Below are 21847 nucleotides of genomic sequence, written 5' to 3' on the forward strand. Positions count from 1 at the left end.
ATGGCGCCATTTGTAAGGACACGTTTTGCAGCCCAAACCCAAGGTGTATGAGATCTTGGACTAGTGAGCCCAGTACAATAAATTTGTAGACAGTGGGTCAAAGAGCTAGGCTTTAGTGCATGGATAACAGTTAATATGGTGTTCATGACAATCAAACAGAGATGAACTGAGTTTATCAAAGAAAGTTTGTTCTTGGCACAATCCGAGGAGTTTTGTTCTAGTAAATATTGAATGAGAATGGTTACAGGAGTTCTTGAGATTGCTACAGTGCTTTCTCTCTTAATCCCCGGCCCCCCTCTCCATGGTGGGTCTCTCCTATTATATAGTCCCCTTTGAATGATCTTGGCCTTCCACTTGTTGATCATCCAAGCCTATACTTGAGTGCTTGTCCCATCAGACACCTTCTCTGGTGTTCTGTGAGTTGCAGTAACCGAGATAGCACTGTTCAAGGGTCTTGTCCATATAAATGCGGTGTTAGCAACTTTCCCTTAAATATTCCTGAGTTCCTATCCTTTAGAACTTCCTAGAAGGTCACTCTGACTATTTAGGACTTATATCTGACCGTGCTTTAGCTGGTCCGAGGATATATTCCTCCTCGGACTTGGACTACCACGCTCTCGGCCAAAGCCTCACGCCCCATTGTATATGTCCGAGGATATATTCCTCCTCGGACTTGGACTACCGCGCTTTCGGCCAAAGCCTCATGCCCCATTGTATGATTTTGGGCCCATTACCCCACATTAACCATATGTGATCATCTCAACAGGTTTAATGCGCTGAATTTACTGAACTTAAACCAAGTCCAGTTAGCGAACCAGTTGTTTTTCTTTTTAGGCAAGTAGTTTAACAATGTTGTTACACAAATAACAAAATTTTAAGAAAATCTTATTACAAAATGATATGGTGACTAGTGACTTAAAATTTTGAAAGTTTTATTGGCTTTCCACCTTTGAAGTACAATGCTATCTTGATGCTATGGTTTTTGGTAGAAGATTGAGAGATGCGGCCCAATTGAAGATTAACCCAATTTTGAAACTAAAGTTGTTGGAACCAGTTGTTTTTCTTTTTAGGCAAGTAGTTTAACAATGTTAGTTGTTACACAAATAACAAAATTTTAAGAAAATCTTATTACAAAATGATATGGTGACTAGTGACTTAAAATTTTTGAAAGTTTTATTGGCTTTCCACTTTTGAAATTCAATGATATCTTGATGCAATGATTTTTCGTAGAAGATTGAGAGATGCAGTCCAATTGAAGATTAACCCAATTTTGAAACTAAAGTTGTTGGGGGGTAGTTGAATTTAAAGTTCGTTGGTCCTTGGTAGGACTATGTAGTTCAACACCTCTCACCTCCGGACCCTTCATCAATTTGGTAGGACTATATATTGTTAATTTTTATTGGGTATTTACTTGTTATCCTATATTTTCATTGTGCAAGAAACAGAGAAAAAAAAAATACAAACAAACGAAACAAAACAAAAAGCAAGCTGAAGATAGATAAGACCAAAATGTAGTTGAAATGATTTAGATGGTTGAATCACCTAACTTAGATGCTACTTTATAGATCACCCTCTTTCCCCTCTTTTTCTTTGAATTATTTGGTTAGATTTAACCATCTAATTTCATGCAGATTTTATTTAAACCCAAAGGCAACGGGTTTGACTCTGGCAGCTAAAATTATAATAAATTCCATGGGATCAGCTTAGTTGGTTATTTGAGTTGGTTAAGTGTCCTTTAAAAATAAAATAAATAAAGTAATAAGATAGCTCACAATCTAACTCGATATGCATTATATATCTCAGACTTTGTTGTGTAGATGAAGGATGTTCCACTACAAATTTCTCAAGTACTCTAGATTGATTTAACCAACCCTCAATAATAAAAAGCTGAGCAATCTTGTTTCTCAATTAAAAAAAGAAAAAGAAAAAAAGTGTCCTAAAAAGCGTTTGATTTGAATTAAAGTTCCTGCTACCCTATTAATGGCTATTTATACTAATAGTTACCGAAGAAAGTTTGTTATCTTGCTCTAAGCAACTATGTGATAATTGAAGAGGCCATTCATTTGTAGTTTTAGTCATATAATTTTTTCTTTTTTTTAGATAGTTTCAATTTATGGCGTCCATTCCTAATAATAGCTCTTTATCATTAGACCAAGACACCAATTATTTTTTACATAACTTTTTTATAAGTCATATAGCTTATTTAAATAATATATATAAATAATCTTATAATTAGGCACGTAATGGGTTGAAGAGAAAATAAGTCCAAACAGGTTTGGATCCAAACGTTGTCCATAATTATATAGTATATGGTACACAAAAATTGCACCACAGATATCCAAAATAAAAAATAAAAAACACAGTAAATCAATTAGCTTTATTATGGATGCCTCATGAACTATGCTTATTGCTTGTGTTAACATGCTTCATACATTGAGTAACTATCCTACCATTGATATGGCAAAGCATAGAAATTTTGGTTTTATTTGAGCTTGGGTTGCATTCAAATTCCGATTCGAAATTGGACGCAATTGGGGGCGACGCATGCAGGAGTGGAGCTGTGAATACAGGGGTAGAGCTACACTGCTCCTTGGCCCCCCAATTTTTTTTTTTTTTTTTTTCCTCCTACAACTAGTAATATGATATAGCCCTCTCAAAAAATTAGAACCACCCCCCCCCCCCCAATTATTTCTAAGATTTCTAGTTAGTCCAATGGATTTTTAGTTGGTCTCTTCAATTGTCCAAATTTTATTACTAGTCCACTCCAATTATTCCTAAGATTTATAGTTAGTCCAAAGGATAATGACTAACAGATGATCTTCTCAATTGTCCAAATTTTTTTTTTAATTATAATGGATAATAAATCTCTCTAGCATCATTGACAACCCATTTCCTAACATAATTTTATTTTTATTTATTTATTTATCTTTAGGTGCCTATGGAGCTTTGTTGTAATTGCTAGTGTCAGCCCATTGCCCCATTTTCTTTCTTCTCAACACAAAAACTCCTATCTCAACCAAAAGTATTAATCCATTTTTTGTCCTGGTACAACATCATCTTCTTGACTCTTTAAAGAAGTGAATATGTAAGTGTATTTTCTTCTCTCTCTCTCTCTCATCAATCATTATTATTATTTTACCATTAGTATTATTTTTGTTTCTTTCTTCTGCCACTGTGTGTGTTGATATGCATATGGGTATTTAAGATTTTGTTGTTCACTTTTTTGTATTGTTATCTTTATTCCATTAAAGATCGTGAGGCATAATTTTGATGCAAAATGTTCTTTTATTGGATATATATATATATATATATATTTTTTTTTTTTTCCATACTAAACTATATAATTTTTGTATGTTAATTAATATTTAAGAATATAACAATATATCAAAGTTAATAATTTTGTATTCAATATGAACTATGATTAATATATCAATACTACAATTCGGCCCTTCAAGTAAATTTTTTTGGCTACACCCCTGATTCTATAGTTATCATTATGGTTCCGTTTGTTTCGTTGTAAAATATATTTTGTCAAAAATATTTTCCTTTTTCGTGTTTGGTTACATTCTTAAAAATGCTTTGAAAATAATTTTTACTGTGTTTGGGACGTAAAATGTGGATATTTTCTTCATTACAAAACCTATATATCCAAAACTAAAACCCATTATAGAACTAGAAAACATCCAAAAATATGAGTACCAATGACCACCGCTTGCCCCAACGTTGTCTGCCAAGCCTTCGCGCCTCAATGAACCCTAGCATTGATCACTAAACATATTGAAAAAAAACGAATCCTTCACGTTGACAACCACCACTCGCCTTATGCCACCACTCGCCTCGTGCCACCGCATCGATAGCCCCATGTCCCATCACTGTCATCCTCTATGTGTGAGAAAGAGAGAAGGAGAAAGAGTTTGAAAAATGTTTTACTGGGTCAATCAAAAATATTTTTAGTTTGACCAAGATTTTATAACCAAAAAAAAAAACCCTAAATGTTGAAAATTTACAATGAAATTAACGCAGCCTATGTAAGGGCTTCCTGGATTGGGCTTTTAAGTCTCTATTTTGTCCGCATCATAAAGTGGAATTAATCATGACCTACCATTTTCCTCACTTCATAGAATGGGTTCAAAACCCAAATCTTACTTCTTCATTAAATGGTCTCAAAGCCCTAATATTGTTACTTCACATAATGGGCTCAAAGTCTAAATCTTATTACTTCACATAATGGGTTCAAGACCCGGATTTGCTACCTCATGATCATATATTATCACAACATAAAATTGACTCCTCATATCACAACAAGAATTCATTTATCCAGCAGTCTCTAATCTAATGTGTGTTCCTGAGATTAGGTGGAAATCGCCTTGTCTTATACATTAAATGTGATAAACCTAGACTTTCTCGAGACTTTGTTTTTCCCTTTAAAGTTGAAAATAGCTTACCTAAAATTGAATAAAATCTTACATCCTAACATGGTGTATGTGGCCCTATCCTGGTCAACTCACTTAACTATTAGTATTTGGGGTTTTGACCTCTCCACTTCTTTTTTTTGTGTGCAAAGGAAGATTGTAAGGTCCCTATACCACTAACTTGCAATAAATATCTTTATTTAGCTAAAGATAAAAAAGAAAAAAAATATATTAGTAGATGATTTATCTTCTCCAGTATTATTAATATCTACAGTATTAAACTTACTGGTTCTTAATGCTCCAAATTCGATCTTTTGAATATAGTAGTTTATCTATTTTCTTTTTTGAAAAAATCACCTAGTATGTGCATAGTTATCTAGCTATGTTAAAAATAAAAGAAAACAATAACATTAGGTATTCCGACAATGTACATATAATTTGGATTAACATAAAGCCAAATTACTTTATTTTAATTAATGATCCTAATTTGGAAGATACCACATTAGGATTATGATTGAAGAAGAGTAAAAATAAGAAAATGATTTTAAAAAAGGAATATAAATTACTTTGTAATAGAATGCCATGTAATTTACAACCAAAATTTTATTTTTAAAGTAAATTCCAGTCATCATTGAAGTTATTTTTAGAAATGCAACTATTTTTATTTAGTCGAGTCCATATAAAACTAAAGGACTGAATAGAGTACTGCTCTGGGTTGAAATATCAGTGCTTTAGTTAAGTGCAAAATGAACACAGCCGACCTGTTTTGGCTGGAAACAAACATTCGAGTGGTATCCACAGATTTTGTGCCCAACAGAAAGAACAGCGCCAGACCTGGCCACCTATTTTGCAACCTTCTATATATAGTATTCTTTTTCTGGATAAACCTGTGTGGTGTGTGTGTGTGGGGTCAATGTAAGTGTTGCAGTGGAGTGGAGTAACCTAGGCTCAACACGTAAACCCTCTAATTACATGACTCACTGCGTAACTAATTGTAGAACCAACCAGTTCAGTGTAACATAATACCCACTAGCACTACAAGACAATGTGTACTACGTGATGAAGATAGAATTGTATTTCTGTTCTTGGTGCCTAAAGTCCTATAACTCAACACCCAAGAATAGCATGTATATATATAGCTCGTCATTTTTTGGGAAAAGTTTCATTTTGATTTCGAGTACATACTTGCTAGCTTTCTTCCACATCGTTGCACAGATAAGATTGCAGCTATACATATATTTTACTTTGTAGAAAGATATTTCTAAGGGGTATCGTTTGTGATAAGGATAAAAATAATGCTTACTCATGCTAAGACATAAGCTGACGGCTATAGTGACATGACAAAAGCTGACGGTTGTAACTAAACCTGTCGGCTTCCACTGACAAGTATCGACGTAAGGGAGATCTGGTAGGGGCACTGCGGGGAGTCCGCAAGGCATGCCCAAGGGTTGACACCATCAATAGGCTAACGCCATTAAAGCTGAAGGAGATGGAATAAGTTGACGACTTTGATATAGAATTGTTTGCTATCCACGATTGCCTATGTAAGGAAATGTCTTGCCCTTCACGTTTGACGCTACTCAAATGGATTCCTATAAGGAAAGGATTCCGCCAAATGCGCTCAAGAAGATTCCTATAAGGAAAAGACTTCTAATCTAAGGAAGAGAAGTCAACCCTTTACTACTATAAAAAGCACAGTACCCTCACAAATCAAAGTACGCATAATTTACCTCTCTCTAGTACATGTGGATTTGTTTTTCATCAAAGTAGTTACAGACTCACAGCAGCAATTATATTCAATGTTGCAACTTGCAAATCACATAGGAGCACATATTATACTCTAGATAATAACATAAAAATATCTAGAGTATTTTAAAGTATTATTTTGACATAAAGTTCTCTAAATCTCCATATATATAAAGGTCTCTAACCCCCTACTTCATTTTGTGGCTAACTATAACATTCTCAAGCTTGAGTACAAATTAATAGCAGGTGTTCTTTCCTATATATCTATTTTCCTTTCAAGAATGGAGTTTAGTCACGGGTCCAACATGGGGAATGATGAGAGTTCTAGCTCATTCTCCACAGGAAAGAGTGCACAAGAGAGGGGTTTGTCACATGTACCTGAGAGTTATGTGATTCCAACCTCTCATGATCCAAATTTGCATCCTGAGACAGCCAAAGTGCCTGTTGTTGACTTGTCTGGGTTCAGACACGGCTCAGCACAACGGTCCCTTGTCATACAAGACATTAAAAATGCTTGCCACCGTATGGGTTTCTTTCAGGTATATATTATGCTTTCGAATAACCTAGTGCACGCACCAGCTTATTCTGCACATAAAATTAACGAAAAAAAGAGACCGATTAATGATTAAGAACTTATTGTTAATTTTTAGAGTAATACTAAGAGAAAACATAAAGTTTATCATAATATGATACTAATATTACATGCTTCACATTAAAAAATTGCATGCTTCACATGTCAAAATTCTGGAATTAATCATATGATCCGGTGCCTTTACAGAATTTGTTAATTGGTAATTTTAAGAAAGTTTTGATGATCACTTTTATAAGCAATATAAAAAAATTATCAAAAAAATCAATTGTTTTTTTTCATTTTCTATAAAAAAAAATTAAAATAATTTCCTAAATCAATATTCTTACGGCAATCATTAACATTTCCCTTAATCATATAGAACACATTACTCATTAAAAAAAATGGTAAATTACAAATTACACCTCTAAAGTTTAGGAGTGTTTGGATTTTATACCCTGAAGTTTTAGAATTTGGATTTTACCCCTCTGAAGTTTGGAGTGTTAGGATTTTACACCTTGACATTACAGAATTTGAATTTTACCCTCTAAAGTTTAAGGGTGTTTGGATTTAACATCACAAAATTCTGAAACTTCAGGGTATAAAATCCAAACACCCTTAAACTTTAGAAAGTAAAATCTAAACACTCCTAAAATTTAGATGGTAAATTCCAAATTTTGAAACGTTAAGATGTAAAATCCAAACACTCTCAAACTTCAAAGGGTAAAATCCAATTTCTGAAATTTCTGAGTATAAAATCCAAACACTTCCAAACTTAGTGGTGTAATTTGCAATTTACTTGAAAAAAATCATATAGTTGGCATTTTATATCATCTCTCTCTCTCTCTCCACATACGCGCACGCACGCACACATATACACATATATCTTTTTGGTAAATTACTTATGTGTATTTTTAACATATCACATTTAGCTAATGTTGATATTTTCGATTGACTAAAATTTTTTAAAAATGATAAATTACATATTGACCCAAAAATTTAAACTAATAAGAAATGTTTAAATTAATTGCTTAAACAATATTCTAATACTCATCCTTGGGTGTGGGCCAAGACTAAATTATCTAAAAGTTTGAATTGATAAAAAAAAATTGCAAATTTACTTCATTTAACCAATATTTTATCTTCTCAAAAAAAAAAAAAAAAAAACCAATATTCTAATATTAGAATTTTCTCGTTTTTGTTTAAGATGTAAATAAAGGCAAGGAAAAGAGCAGCGCTGGTGGCTTCATTAATACTGCATTCTGTCCTTTTCTCAAAATCCAATTTTGTGTTGTTTTTCATTAATAATTTTTTAACAAATTAAATATAATATATAGTTTTATTTTTATCATATGCAATAATGATATTTGAGAGTTCTTCCTTATCTGGACGTGTACCAGATAATCAATCATGGAATCAGCCAATCGTTGATGGATGGAGCTCTATCTTCAGCATTCGGTTTCTTCAACTTGCCAACCCCAGAGAAGATGAAGTTAATGTCCAACGATATACACAAGCCTGTTAGGTATGGAACAAGCATTAAGGATGAGATTGACAATATCCAGTTTTGGAGGGTCTTTCTTAAACATTATGCACATCCCTTGGAGGATTGGATTCATTCTTGGCCAGCTAATCCACCTTATTACAGGTATTTTCTCATGCTAGCTACCACCATATATATGAGCATGTTATTGCCTTGGAATTTGAAATTTTGAATGACAAAAATTATTTTGTTCTTTAATCACTCAATGTAAGTCCCAACTAAATATCATCATAGTTTACATTATACATTATAATGCCACCTTTTGTATATTTGCAATTAACATGACATAAGCATAAGGCTTAGGACTTAATTCTAATTATAATACTAAGTATCACTTTTTTTCTCAATTGAAATTTTCCAATTGAGAAAAAAATCTATTTTAATTTTCTAAATATAATTAAATAGAATATAAAATAGGAAAAAAAATGTTACATCGCGTTCTGTCTTTTTCTCTTAATTTTTTAATAATAACTTATTATTTAGATATAACTTTTTAAAATCTCACATTTCAATATTATTATATTTTAATTAAAAATTTTTATTTTATAATTTAATAGTTACACACCAACATAAAAGAAGATATTTAAACTATGAATATCTTCATTAAAAAGGTTTAAAAATATTAATTGAGCTTAAAAACCCTTAACTACTTTAATTAACTTTTAACTTTTTAATACTCAGTAAAAAAATTGTTTTTTAAAATGCCATTTTTTTCAAATATAATTATACATTAATCAACTTTCAACAATAACCTACATCTAAACGCACTCTTTTTTTTTTTTTTTTGGGTTGAGGATAAACGGCAGAATCATCTAAACGCACACTTGAAAGGCTTTTTATTGAATGTCCGTACATTTTAGGGCAACAGGACAGTGGGGCACGTACACCAAGGCAATATATCCACAGCTTCTTATATATTTAATGTCAAACACAAATGGTTCCAAGGGTCACAAGTCTATACCATATGGTCGTGGTAAATCATATGTAATACACGTAACACTGGTAGTGGACAAGTAAAATTAGATAATCTCCATATATATATATATATATATATAATGTGTTTGATTTTTGTCCCCGATATACATTGTTCATATTATTATTATTATTATTATTTTTTAAGTTTAACGTATGTATATATTTGGATTGCTTGTGGTTTCATAATTTTTGGCTGAAAAATGCGTATCATGTTTTCAGGGAAAAGATGGGAAACTATTGTTCGGAGGTGAGGAAATTAGGCATAGAACTAATGGGAGCAATCACAGAGAGCCTGGGCTTAGGTTCAGCATATTCAAGTGACAAAATGAATGAAGGAATGCAAGTCATGGCGGTCAATTGCTACCCACCGTGCCCAAATCCAAATGTTGCAGTACTAGGGTTGCCTCCACATTCGGACTACAGCTGCTTAACCATTGTTCTTCAGAGCTCACCAGGCCTTGAAATCATGGATATGGAGGAAGGAAAATGGGGTATAGTCCCGAAGCTTCATGGGGCTTTACAGGTTCATGTGGGTGACCATCTTGAGGTACTAAGCAATGGCTTGTACAAGGGTGTAGTGCATAGGGCTATACTCAATTGTGAGGGGACTAGAATCTCCATTGCTAGCCTAATGAGTTTGGGCTTCGATGAGAAGATGGGTGCAGCCAAAGAGCTTGTGGATGAACAACATCCAAAGAGGTATAAAGAAAGTAGTTTCGGAGATTTTCTCAATTTTCTCTCCGCCAATGACATTGGAGAGGGAAAAGCTTTCATTGACACCCTGAAGATTATAAAATAGCACTCACAAGCTATGGGACTCAAAAAATTACTAGGTAAATCTGAGTACAAATGCAATGCTCCCTCCTCTCATGTTTATGTAGGATCATAGCATGAAAATAAAAATTGTGAGATCCATCATAAATGTTAAAAAATAAAACAATACATTGCTGTACTCGGAGAATAATTAATAATTTCTTCTCTGATGACGGGATACAGTATGGCCTGTTAGTTGTCCTAGAGTACTCCTAGTGGCTTGGTTATGGGTATAACTGTATAAGTCAGCCTTGTTGGCATAGTTTCTTGCTTTACTACCGACTTCAAAGTTTTTCAGTGTAGTCGGAGCTAAGGCTTACGCGGCCCTCCATGTTACTGTCAGCAAGGCATCTATGGTTCTCTTTTTTATAAACTTCTATGATTTTTTCTTGGTAGGCCTTTTTTATCCTTTTTTTTTTTTTTTTTTTCCTTAATGAAATATGTTTGTCGTATAATTAAAAATGGCTAATTATCATTTTGACCCCTTACACTTGTCTGATTTGTCAAAATGTCCCTAACGTTAGAAACATGTGATTTAGGGTTCGTTTGGATACAATTTATTTTTACTGAAACTGAAAACTGAAAATTGAAAATAGTGTAGCAAAATAATTTTTATAAATATGAATAGTGCTGTGGGACCCGTGAACAGTACGTGAATAGTGCATTTGTCTCTTGCATAGTAAATTCATGTGATGTTACTGTTCACGTGCTAAAAAAAAAAAAATTGCTGAAAACGTGAACATGGATCCGCAAACGCAGATCCAAACGCTCACTTAGTCCACATTTTTTTATATTGTATCAAATAATCCCAACAATAGTGTACTTTAAGTGAACAAATAAAAGAATAAAAGGGAATAAATTTTTTTATGTGAAGAATTTGTTTTTGTATTTTTTTGTGTTTGGTAGCACATAAAAAATAGGTTAAAAGAAAACTATATTTATTTAGTGAAAAATCCTATTAAATATATAACTTATTTTTAAGAGGTTGTTTTCTCACTAGAAAATATTTTTTATTTTATTTTCAAGGTTGCTAACAAACATGGAAAGATGAAATAGTCTTCCAGAAAATGATTTTTGAGAAATGATACATTTTCTAGAAAATTTTATTGTTGTAACTATTTATATCTAAGTATTATTAGACCAATGGATACACATAAAATTTTCACAAAAAATTTCAAGTTGTCAAATTGATATTGATTCTCATATGCCACTCATATCATTTTACTGTCTACTATTTACAACTCGTCATTTTAACCATTTAAATATATATATATATATATGTGTGTGTGACTTTAGAATTATTTGATTAAATTATTAATAACATTACACAATCCATTCATTTAACAATAAATGTAACTGTAAAAATTATTCATTAAAAAAAATGTAGCTGTCTAACAACAAAACAACAAATAAATAGCTGCCCTAAAAACTTTAGGAGGATATTGATGCCTAGTCAGCTAGTCTATTTTACCACAAAAATAAGGACAGTCCAACAACCCAAAATCCAAGCTGCTTTTCTTGAATTAGCGCACACAAGCATAAACACATAAACATGTACATTTTTTCTATTCTTAAAAAAAAAAAAATATATATATATATATATATATATATGTAAATTACACTCTCTAAGTTTGAGGGAAATTCTTTTCAATACTTTAACTTTACTTTCATTTAATTAAGTTCTTTAAAATTAAAACTTATTCAATTTAAGCATTTTGTTCGATTCCATTAAAAATTTGCCATTAAGTATGCAATTAACTAATGAAAAAAAAAAAATTTGGAAAAAAATTCTCATATAAAAAATCTATAAAATATTTTTATTAATTTTATAGATTTTTTCATGTAAGAAAAATACTTTTTTAATGGCAATTTTTTAACAAAATTGGACTAGATGCCTAATTGAATAATTTTAAAACTTAAAGGATTCAATTAAACTAAAATAAAGTTTGCACTAAAATGAACTTCAATCAAACTTAAATAATGCAATTTGCATTTTAGCCTAGAAATTACAAGGCTTCGAGTCTCAGCTATACATTCTAAAGAAAGTACAAGGCTTTGAATTCTAGTTACATTTTACCAAAGTAAAAATTACATTAAATAATGCACTAATCAAGAACCCACTTCTTTCCATCCCCTTATGATCATTCCATTCCCTTATGAACTCCCAAACGAAACCTAAGGGTTCGTTTGGTTCAGGAAGTGGAAAAGTGAGAGGATAAAAAATGGAGAGATGATAGAAAAGTGGAACGATAGAAAAAATTTAGTTTTCTCTCATATGTATTTGGTTGGGAGGATAGAAAAGTGGAGGGATGAAAAACTCTTTTATTTGGTTGAGAAGAAAAGTGAGAGGATAGAAAATAAATTATGTATAAATTTACCATTATATCCAATTTAGGTAAAACAAAAATAATACATTATATTTTTATTAAAAAAAATGTGTATGAATGATTTCTTCATTAAAAAAAGAAAAAGAAAAAGAGGATAAGAAGTTGAAGAACCCAAAACTTTTTTTTTCAAAAAAAAAAAAAAAAAAAAAAAAACCAAAACAATTGAAAAAAGAAAGGGTGTAGTAAGAACACAAAAGAAAAGAATTAAAAAAAAAAGAAAAAAAAAAAAAGAAAGAAAGAAAGAAAAGAAAGGAGTCAAGGACCTAACTCACCAGAACACAAGTTCCCATAATAAAATAAAATAAAAATAAAAAAGGGAAAAAACCTATGTATAAGCATCAACTTGGAGAGTGGTAAATGTGTAATTCAAGTGCTAAGCCCCCCTTTTCTCTCTTTTCTTCCTAGTTTTCCTCCAAAATCGTGAGGATAGAAATTTGTGGACCCAGGTGGATTTTATTTTCCCAATGTTTTCCATTCTTTGTGTTTTCTCTCCTGAACCAAACAAAGGAAAACATCATTTTCTTCCCTATTTTCCTCTCTTTATTTTTCATCCTTCCTATTTTCACTCCAATCAAACGGAGCCTAAGTGAGAGAGAATTGAATGGGTAGGAGGGAACATTCATTCCTCTCTATTCCCTTAAAATCTCAAATTTTTATTTCCCAAAAATTGGGAGGAATGGGAGGGAATGAAATTAGATTTAATGAATTTTTTACTAAACTCTCAAAATATCCCTATATATTCAATCCTTTATTTTAAAATATGGGTCTAATAGTAATATTGTCATAAAATGATTTCATTCTATTCCCTCTATGTTAGTCCTAAACAAGATTACTTACATTCCATTCATTTTCATTCATTTATTTTAAAACATCCAATCAAGGTTACTTAATTTCATTCAATTCCATTTTTTTTCCATTCCTTTCCTTTGCTTAAATACATTCCATTCCTTTCCATTTTCTTATGATCATTTCATTCCATTCCTTATGAACTCCCAAACAAAGCCTAAGTCACATAGTGGAAAAGTGTTTGGTACCCACTTTACCTTGCAAAAACCAATCTTCTAGACTTATTATGGCTAATTACACATCAACAGTCATACAAAACATGCAATCTCATTGACATTGAATTTAAATTGATAGATTTTTAGGTCTAAAGTGAATCTGGAATTAAAATCCATTTCTAGATCTGAATTGATTTTAAAAACACTTTTGATTTGAAAACAGTTTTGGTTTTGAAAAGTGATTTTGATTTCAACAATGCAAATAATTCATTTCTTTTAATGTTCAAAATTAGTTTCTAAGAATTGGGTAGAAACTAATTTTGAGTTGTGAACTAGGAGGGCCAAATCACCAAAGTCTCCAAACTAATTCATTTCCTAAAATCAAGAGAACTTTGAGTTGTGAACTCTAGATCCAAACTAAGGAAGGATGGTATCTAGATCCACAATTCTCTTGACTCTAAAGAGAATAACACTAACCATTAGAGAGAGTCATAACTTATTCCGCAGAAAGGCTCTAGAGCCTTTGGAAGTTAGCACACTCAAAATGATTGAATATTACCTCGAAAAAATCAAGATTTGGATGAAATCTAGAGCAAAAAATGAATCTGGTGGAGTTTGGGCTCCAAGCACTGATCAACACTTGGAGCCATCCAAGTGTCGATCGGAACTTGGAGAACCAACCCAAGTGTCAATCAGCTAAAAATTTGATCCGTTTGCTTGTTTTGGGTGTTTTGGAGTGGTTGTTTTAGCTGAAAATTGTACTTGGACGGGATTTTGTGGTTTTTTCATGGTATGAAATATTCTAAAATGATAATTATGATTTTTAGATGATTTTTCTTGAGATAATTATCCAAAAATCACATTATCACGTAGGGTTCTATTCTTATCAGACTACTAATCTTAATTCAATGCATTAAGCTACATATTAAAATATGGACTTAACCAATCACAATTTTCCACTTAATTAATTTTAATTAGTCATTTGTAGTGTCCAATAAAAATCAATTAACAAAAATCTCATGCAACTCAGCCTCAACCCTCAACCAGGCAAATGCGCATTAGCTGTAAAAGCTTGATCTTGCAATAGCTTATGATCTAACTATTTGATTAAGGCATCAAACATACTGTTGTTATGGTTGAAACCTCAAGATCATTTCTATGAAGTGTGATTAATGACTTGAAGGTCAAAATTACATTTTGCTCTCAATGTGTGAAATGACCATTTTGTCTCTCGAGATTAAATTAAAGTTGCAAAATGAGGTATCTACAATCTACATATTATAGTTGATTGGAAAAAGAGAGCCCATGGTGTACAAAAATATAAAACCCTAGTTTTCTCTCTAATCACTATCTTACCAAAATATAGAAGGAATATTCAAAGACATCATCTCAAAGGTTTGTGATTAGCTGTTGAAGCCAAAAAGAATTCACAGAACATCCATGTATTTTATTGTTGTGTAAAAATCATCAAAGGGGTCCTTAGAGTCATAGACATGGTTCGTGAAGCATGACCTATATATTATTATTAAAAATTGTGAGAGTGCTTAGAATAGTGGGAGGTCATACTGTAAGTGCTATTGTAGGTAGCGACTAGAAATAGAAGTCTATTTTGGTTGTAATACATCGATTCTAATAATGGTTTATTCCTTGGGATAGATATTTAAGCCTTGTAGTGATTTTTCTCTTGAATTTTTGTCCTTCTTGAGTTTTCCTATTTGTTTTGATTTATTCATATAATCGAGAATTAGAAAAAGAATTTTTATGGAAAATCCTTTCATTTGTCCACATTATGTTATGATAATAATGATCCACATAAATTAAGTATAAACTTAACCATCTGTATATAAGCTCTTGGGCACCCTTCCCTTGCAAACTGGTTCTTAAGAGTGAGTTCTACCCATGGGTTTGTATCATTATATTAAGATCCTAGTTTCTCATATGAATTAAGTATAAGCTTAATCATGTGTTATAAGCTCTTGAACCTCCTTCCCTTACAAATGTTCATCTCTTGAACAAGGGTTTCCCAGTTTCCAAGAAGACTTGCATGCCTCTTCACCATCTTGGTACCACACTAGAGCTTCTCCCTCCATGTGAAAAGAAGCCATTACCAACTTCTCAAGCTCTAGAGTATTGTAATAGCTGAAATATTGATTGACTTTATACACCCAAGCGGCAGGTTCTTCTCCCCTCAACTTGGGAAATTCAAGCTTGATAGACTTTGGAAAGGCTAAAGCTAAAGCATTTGTATGGGTTTCGTGGATCATGGCATATGGGTTTGTTTCTCTGATTCTGTGTTAGACAACTTCTGCAAAATGGCATTGAGTTGTTGTTGAACTTCTTGATGATGGCGATTATGCTGATTTGTAATTTGATGGATGAAATTTCTTAATGGTCATGGATATGGTAGTCTGAGGTTTTATTGAGAGTGGTAATGCTTTCATTTAGAAGTGCAGTTGCTCTAGTTTCGGCCATTGATGCTCAGGATGAACTGCTCTGATACCAAATGTTAAGTGATGGTGTCACAGAAATCATCCAACTCCATAACTCGTCCATATGTCTCGTCCAACGAAAGACAAGCTACGATAGGCGAAGTGAATGTTCCAAGCGTTCTGGCTAACCTCGTCCGTCTATGGAAGGACAATACCTCATGGAATCTTGCACATCATTTAAGCAGGGCAAGCTGTCCAAGATGGTCTCGTCCATCTTTTACTAAGGATGGACGAGTTCATCGTGGAGGTCTCGTCCATCTTTTACTAAGGATGGACGAGTTCACCAGCCCGTCCAACCTAGGTAACTTCCATAGCGGTTATGGAAGTTACCCCAATTCTCCGGACTCCTCGACATTGGGAACGATTACTAAACAGATAACCGTTCCACGCATACTATATAAGGCTTCTTCGATGAAGGGTAAGGGGATTTAGACAATTTTACTTTGAGAAAATACTTCTTCCTTACAGAGAGTTCAAAAGTAACTAACTTCATCATCGGAGGACTTTTGGCCAGTCCCCTCTGATTCAGTGTTCTCTGTATTACAGGATATAGCCCAAAGATCATCGCTCGAGTCTTGTCAACCCACTGATATCCAAGGAATCATCATTAAGCTTGTTAGCTATTCTAAGTATGGAAATGGTGGAATTGGATAGGAAATATGGCAGTGGTTGCTTCGCAGGAAACCTGGCCTCCTAAGAGAGAATGAGATGAGAATTGAAAGAGAACTAAGAGGAAACAAGAATTATTATTTCAATCATGCCATCCTTCTTTACAATTGTCCCTCTTATACATCCATTTAAACACAGTTGGCACATTCTCAATTACTTAGTTATTCCAACTGACTTCTAAGTTCTAACCACTCGCTTGTTTGGTAAGTGTGTTTAAATAACAGTTTTTGATTTTTTTTTTTGGAAATACTTGTAGGTGAAAAAGTGTGTAAAAAAACGTATAATATTGTTTAAAAATTGAAAATATGTGTTTGAACTCGCGTATCAAACAGAGCCTAAGTAACTCTGCCATCTATACAGTACTTTACACTGATATAACCCTCATGTATGCACTTACAACCATGGACGGAGCCACACTTGACTTCCCCCCCCCCCCCCCTTTTATAAAAAATATTAGTGTGTGTGTGTGTATATATATATATATATATATAAGGTACTAACTGTAGCAATTTTGTTCAATATAATTATATTTTGTCCCCTCTTAACAATATCATTAATTATTTTAAAAGTAATGTTATATAGCCATAAACTTTTCTACAACTTTTTTACAAACTAATGTGGTAGCCAATTCTTATCAGTTCGTATTTGAGCCCACCACTTACACTACTTTTTTACTTATTAATAATCACTCACTCCATCAGCAATTTGTAAAAGATTTTGTAGCTTTATCATTTTACTCTTTTTGAAGACCATAAAAAATCTAAAATCTAAAACAAAATATTCAAGCTCAAAAAAATTAGTCTAATAACAAAAATTACCAATGGTAAAACTACAAAAATTAAGTTAAATCATTCAATTTTACCCAAAATAAACAACATGGTCCTTTAAAAAAATTTTACCAAAAAAATTTTGTCATTATCCAACAACAAATACATGAATCAAAAACACACACACACGCACCAATTAAAAAAAAACCTCAGCAACAAAGCTACCCCTAACTTTAAGTTATGACTTCATACCTGCTTATAGCTTATACAAGATTATCAGCTAACTCTCACTTAGGACCCTAACACATTCGTATTCACATTCAATCCCAAAGATCTCAAAAATATTTGTAGTTGGATAATGGCATCAGTTGTGCCTGACTTGCCTCTAACATTCTCCAGGAAGATGCTTCCTTCAAAATTACTAGCAATTTTGCTATAAACAGTCTTTGCAGTTGTTGCCTTATCTATTCCATCATGGCCATGAATTTCTAGAGTCAGAACATCATTTGACCACTTGTCCAAAAACAATATTATGTCCTCTACGCAAGAATCTAATCCAACCAAGTATTGAGCCATAATCAACCGCATGTAATCTAATTTTGTACTCGATATTCCTTCCACAATTCCTTGGATAAATTTAGATTTTGATGCTTCTGCAAATTACAATGCAAAAAAACATGTAATGAGTTGTACTAGTTAGAATTCAGAAAGAAAAGGAAAAAAAAAAAAAGAAAAGAGTTATTATAGTTAGAAATATAAATATAAAGATGAAAAAAATTCAAGATGTCAAGTTTTGTGCATTACAACACATTGTTGATTAAAGTATTTGTATGTATTTCATACATTAAGTAAGTATTTGGATTGCATTGAAACAGAGAGCACGTTTGCGTATGTGCGTTTTGCCGAAAAAATGTGAGTCTTACGGTACTATTAACGGACCACAAAAGTAGTCATGTTTGATTTCAATATAAATTTGGGTTCCACGACACTATTCATATATTTAAAAATTATTTTGTTATAGTGTTTTCAGTTTTCAACTTTTAGTAATAAGCGGTATCCAAACAGACACTAATATTACTTTTTAGACTTTTTAGCAAATGTCCATAGGTAAGGAAAGAAATATATTGGAAACCCATTTCTTTTCTTCTCCAAGAAAAGAAAAAGAAAAGAAACTCATTTCTTTTCCTGGAGCAATATTGTTAAGAAATTTTGAAACTTTTTTTCTTTTTTCAAAAGACGTGAGAGAACCCTTAAATGGTAACATTACATGATAAGTTTTTTCGTTTCTACCACTGACTTTTGTCGCCTACCTATGTTTGTGAGTTATTATTATTATTATCTTAGTGGTAAAAGATATGATCAATATACAATATCTTAATAATAAGTAATAACCATTAAAAGTTTAAAGAAAGTAAGAGTAGTCATTAAATACGTACTCATCATTGTAATGCAATCTAGGCAACCTTCTCCATATTTTCCTCGAATTTTTCATGCTTAGCTAGTGCTACACAAAAATTTCCGTTTTGATTGCATATTCCTACTGGATCCACTTTGTAGAAAATTGGTAAGACCAACTAACCATTTTTTTTTACACTCAAGAATCTTAATAAGTTCATTTAAACACCAAGTGGAGGATGCATAGTTTTCAGAGATGACGATAATAGATATGACTGAAATTTCAATGGCTCTTAAAAGTTCCCCTAAAATTTCCTCTCCCCTCTGAAGGTCATTTTCAATAAAAGTGTTGATATGCTTGTCACCCAAAGCCTTAATAAAATCACGTATAAATTTATAACGGGTATCTTCACCTCTAAAACTCAAGAAAACATCATGGTTCTACTGGCTAGAAGAAGTAAAAAAGGCCGATCGTTTGTAGGTTGAATAACCTTTCCCAAGAATAGGTAACAAGTTTTTTTCTCTTGTTATAATGATTTTGCTTCCCCGAGCTAACCAATCACTTTTTTTTAGCAAATTTTCTATCTTGTTCAATTCATCTACATTTTCAAAAAATAAGAGAAGCCTTTTACGATATGCTTCTTGTATCACATTGATTCCTTTGGATGTGTTGCCCACCTTTGAATTCTCTCGAAAATTGCTTCCTCTAGAATAATAAGAAATTTTAATATTAACAACCTTAAAAATATTTGTCTTACCAACATCCAACTTTCGTTTTTTGTTCAAATGACTAACTTCCAACTCAGTTTCTGACTGCGATTTTGTAGACTTTGCACTAAAATACGACATGCAATGCTTTGATATATGTTCAACGATTCCTTCACCTTGGATAGCTTTAGATTCAAATGTAAGGTGGCTGCCAATCATGTAGGATAAAAACATGTAATGAGTTAAAATCGTAAGAAATATAGATATGATAAATTTAATTCAAGACGTACAGTTTTGTGCTACAACTGATATACAATGTTAATTAAAATTAACATTTAGTAATTCATATATTTGAGAAATATCACAAATTTTGGTACATTCTTTTTATTTTGGCTAGATGTTCAGGGTCAATTTTTTCCCCAGCCCACATGGTGCAATTTTATTGGACAATCTATACAACAATACCATTTTACACAATTAAAAAAAGGGGTGTTTGGTTAAATTTGTTTAAAGCCCAACTAAAAAAACCCAAATTTATCCAACTACACGGTGTTTTTTTTTTTTTTAGATAGAACTACACGGTGTTTTTGGTCTTCCTTGCTAAGAACTCACATTATTTAATATATTGGACTCAAAGTTTAGAAACCTCTTCACTTCACGGGACAATCTCACAACTAACATTTTATCTACATCATGTAATGGACTTAAACCGCAAGTTATTTCTCGACATCAAGGATGGGCCTAAGGTTCCAATTTTCTCAAATCATTATTTGAACTCATGGGCCATGGCTAATGGGATCAAAGCTGGAATCTTGTTACTTTATAGCATGAACTCAAAGCCCAAATCATATTACTTCATGAAATGGGTTGTTAGTTGGTACCTCTCTCTCACCGTACAGATTGGATCATCCCATTTCTAATGGAATGATCTTCGCCAATGAGAGACCATATTTACAACAACAATAACAACAACAAAAGAAAGGATTTGAAGGGAAAATGTCCAACTACAAGCCAATAGAATTGTCCACAAAAGCTACTAAATCATGAAGCACATTAAAATATTTTGAAGACCCAAACTCTAGTGGGTAAAATACTCCGTTTGGTCTCAAAGATAGCCCAATTCATCAAGCCTACCTCAATGACAGACAGAAGTATCAAATAGTTACATAGGTATGTGCGCCCCAAGGAAACTTAAGGAGACAAATTTGCTAAACTATTTGGTTGGGAATTGAAAGGTGGAGAGACAGAAAATAGAAATAGAATAGAAAAGAAAGAGAACAATTTTTTATTTTATTTTAAATTTTCTCTCATATTGTTTAGTTGGAAGGTGGAAAAGTGAAGGGATAAAAAACTCATTTATTTGGTTGAAAAGAAAAATAAGAGAATACAAAATAATTTGTAAAAAATTTACTTTCATGCCCCTATTACATAAAATAATTTTCTTTATAGTATATGAATAATTTCTTTATTACTATCTACTAAAAATTAGTGTTATCAATTATTATTTGTATAAACAACAAAAATACTAAAAATGAAAAAGAAATTAAAAAAAAGTTTAGCATAAATTAAGTAGTCAAATTATTATTCGTTGTATTTTGTGTGCAATTTAAGTTAGTGTACGTTTGTTTCGACTTTTAGAAGCCAAAATGAGCATTTTGATACCGGAAATATAATTAGTCAATAAGTCCTAATGTGAGATAATAGTCTTTTATGACAATTTGACCGCATGACCTTGAAACTAGGCAGAGTGTTTATTATGCTAGTTGTCACTTGAGAATCCACTGCTATTTATAAGTCAAGTACGGACTAAGAGCGTTAGCATTAGATATCTTTAAATTATTTTATTTTACCATCTCAAAAACTACTTTATTTATTATATCATATCATTTTACAATATATCTAACCTCCCAAATTTTATTTTAAAATACAACACAATAAAATAATATAAATCATATAATAAAATAATAAAAAATTATCTATCTCTCTTCACTTCCTAATTTTTGTCACTGCCTCTCTGTCACTCTCTCAACATCGAAACAACCCAATCACCACCACGCCACCACCATGCCCACCATGCCACCACTGGCCACTGGCCACTGCCCACCAAAAAAGCTTTTAATATGGCTATATTAGCCAAACAAGCTTGGCGGTTGATTCATAATACTCATTCTCTATTCTATTGAGTGTATAAATCAAGATATTTTTCAACTTGTTCCTTTATGGATGCTGAGGTTGGCAACAATCCTTCATATGTGTTGAGAAGTCTTCTAGCAGCTAGAAATCTAATTAAGGAAGGTTCGAAGTGGCAGGTTGGGGATGGAAGATATATTAAAGTTTCAACTCATAAATGGTTGACACATAAACCAATTTTTTT

The 21847-nt window shown here is 32.3% G+C and overlaps 1 protein-coding gene across 1 annotated transcript; it reads left to right on the forward strand.

Moving 5' to 3' along the window:
• Nucleotides 1-6463: 6463 nt before the first annotated feature.
• Nucleotides 6464-10043, forward strand: LOC115961513 (flavanone 3-dioxygenase 3). The gene is made up of 3 exons (XM_031080488.1): nucleotides 6464-6697; nucleotides 8127-8374; nucleotides 9464-10043. Exons 1-3 carry the CDS (start codon nucleotides 6464-6466, stop codon nucleotides 10041-10043), a joined length of 1062 nt encoding a protein of 353 aa, XP_030936348.1.
• The last annotated feature ends 11804 nt before the right edge of the window (nucleotides 10044-21847 follow it).

This window comes from Quercus lobata, chromosome 9 (assembly GCF_001633185.2).
Source record: "Quercus lobata isolate SW786 chromosome 9, ValleyOak3.0 Primary Assembly, whole genome shotgun sequence".
Classification (NCBI taxonomy): Eukaryota; Viridiplantae; Streptophyta; class Magnoliopsida; order Fagales; family Fagaceae; genus Quercus; species Quercus lobata.

Excerpts from the sequence above, each read along its gene's own strand:
- LOC115961513 (XM_031080488.1), top strand. The coding sequence starts at position 6,464 with ATGGGGAATGATGAGAGTTCTAGCTCATTCTCCACAGGAAAGAGTGCA. Across the intron at positions 6,698-8,126 it reads ACCGTATGGGTTTCTTTCAG|ATAATCAATCATGGAATCAG; the intron begins GTATATATTATG and ends GACGTGTACCAG. Across the intron at positions 8,375-9,463 it reads GCTAATCCACCTTATTACAG|GGAAAAGATGGGAAACTATT; the intron begins GTATTTTCTCAT and ends TCATGTTTTCAG.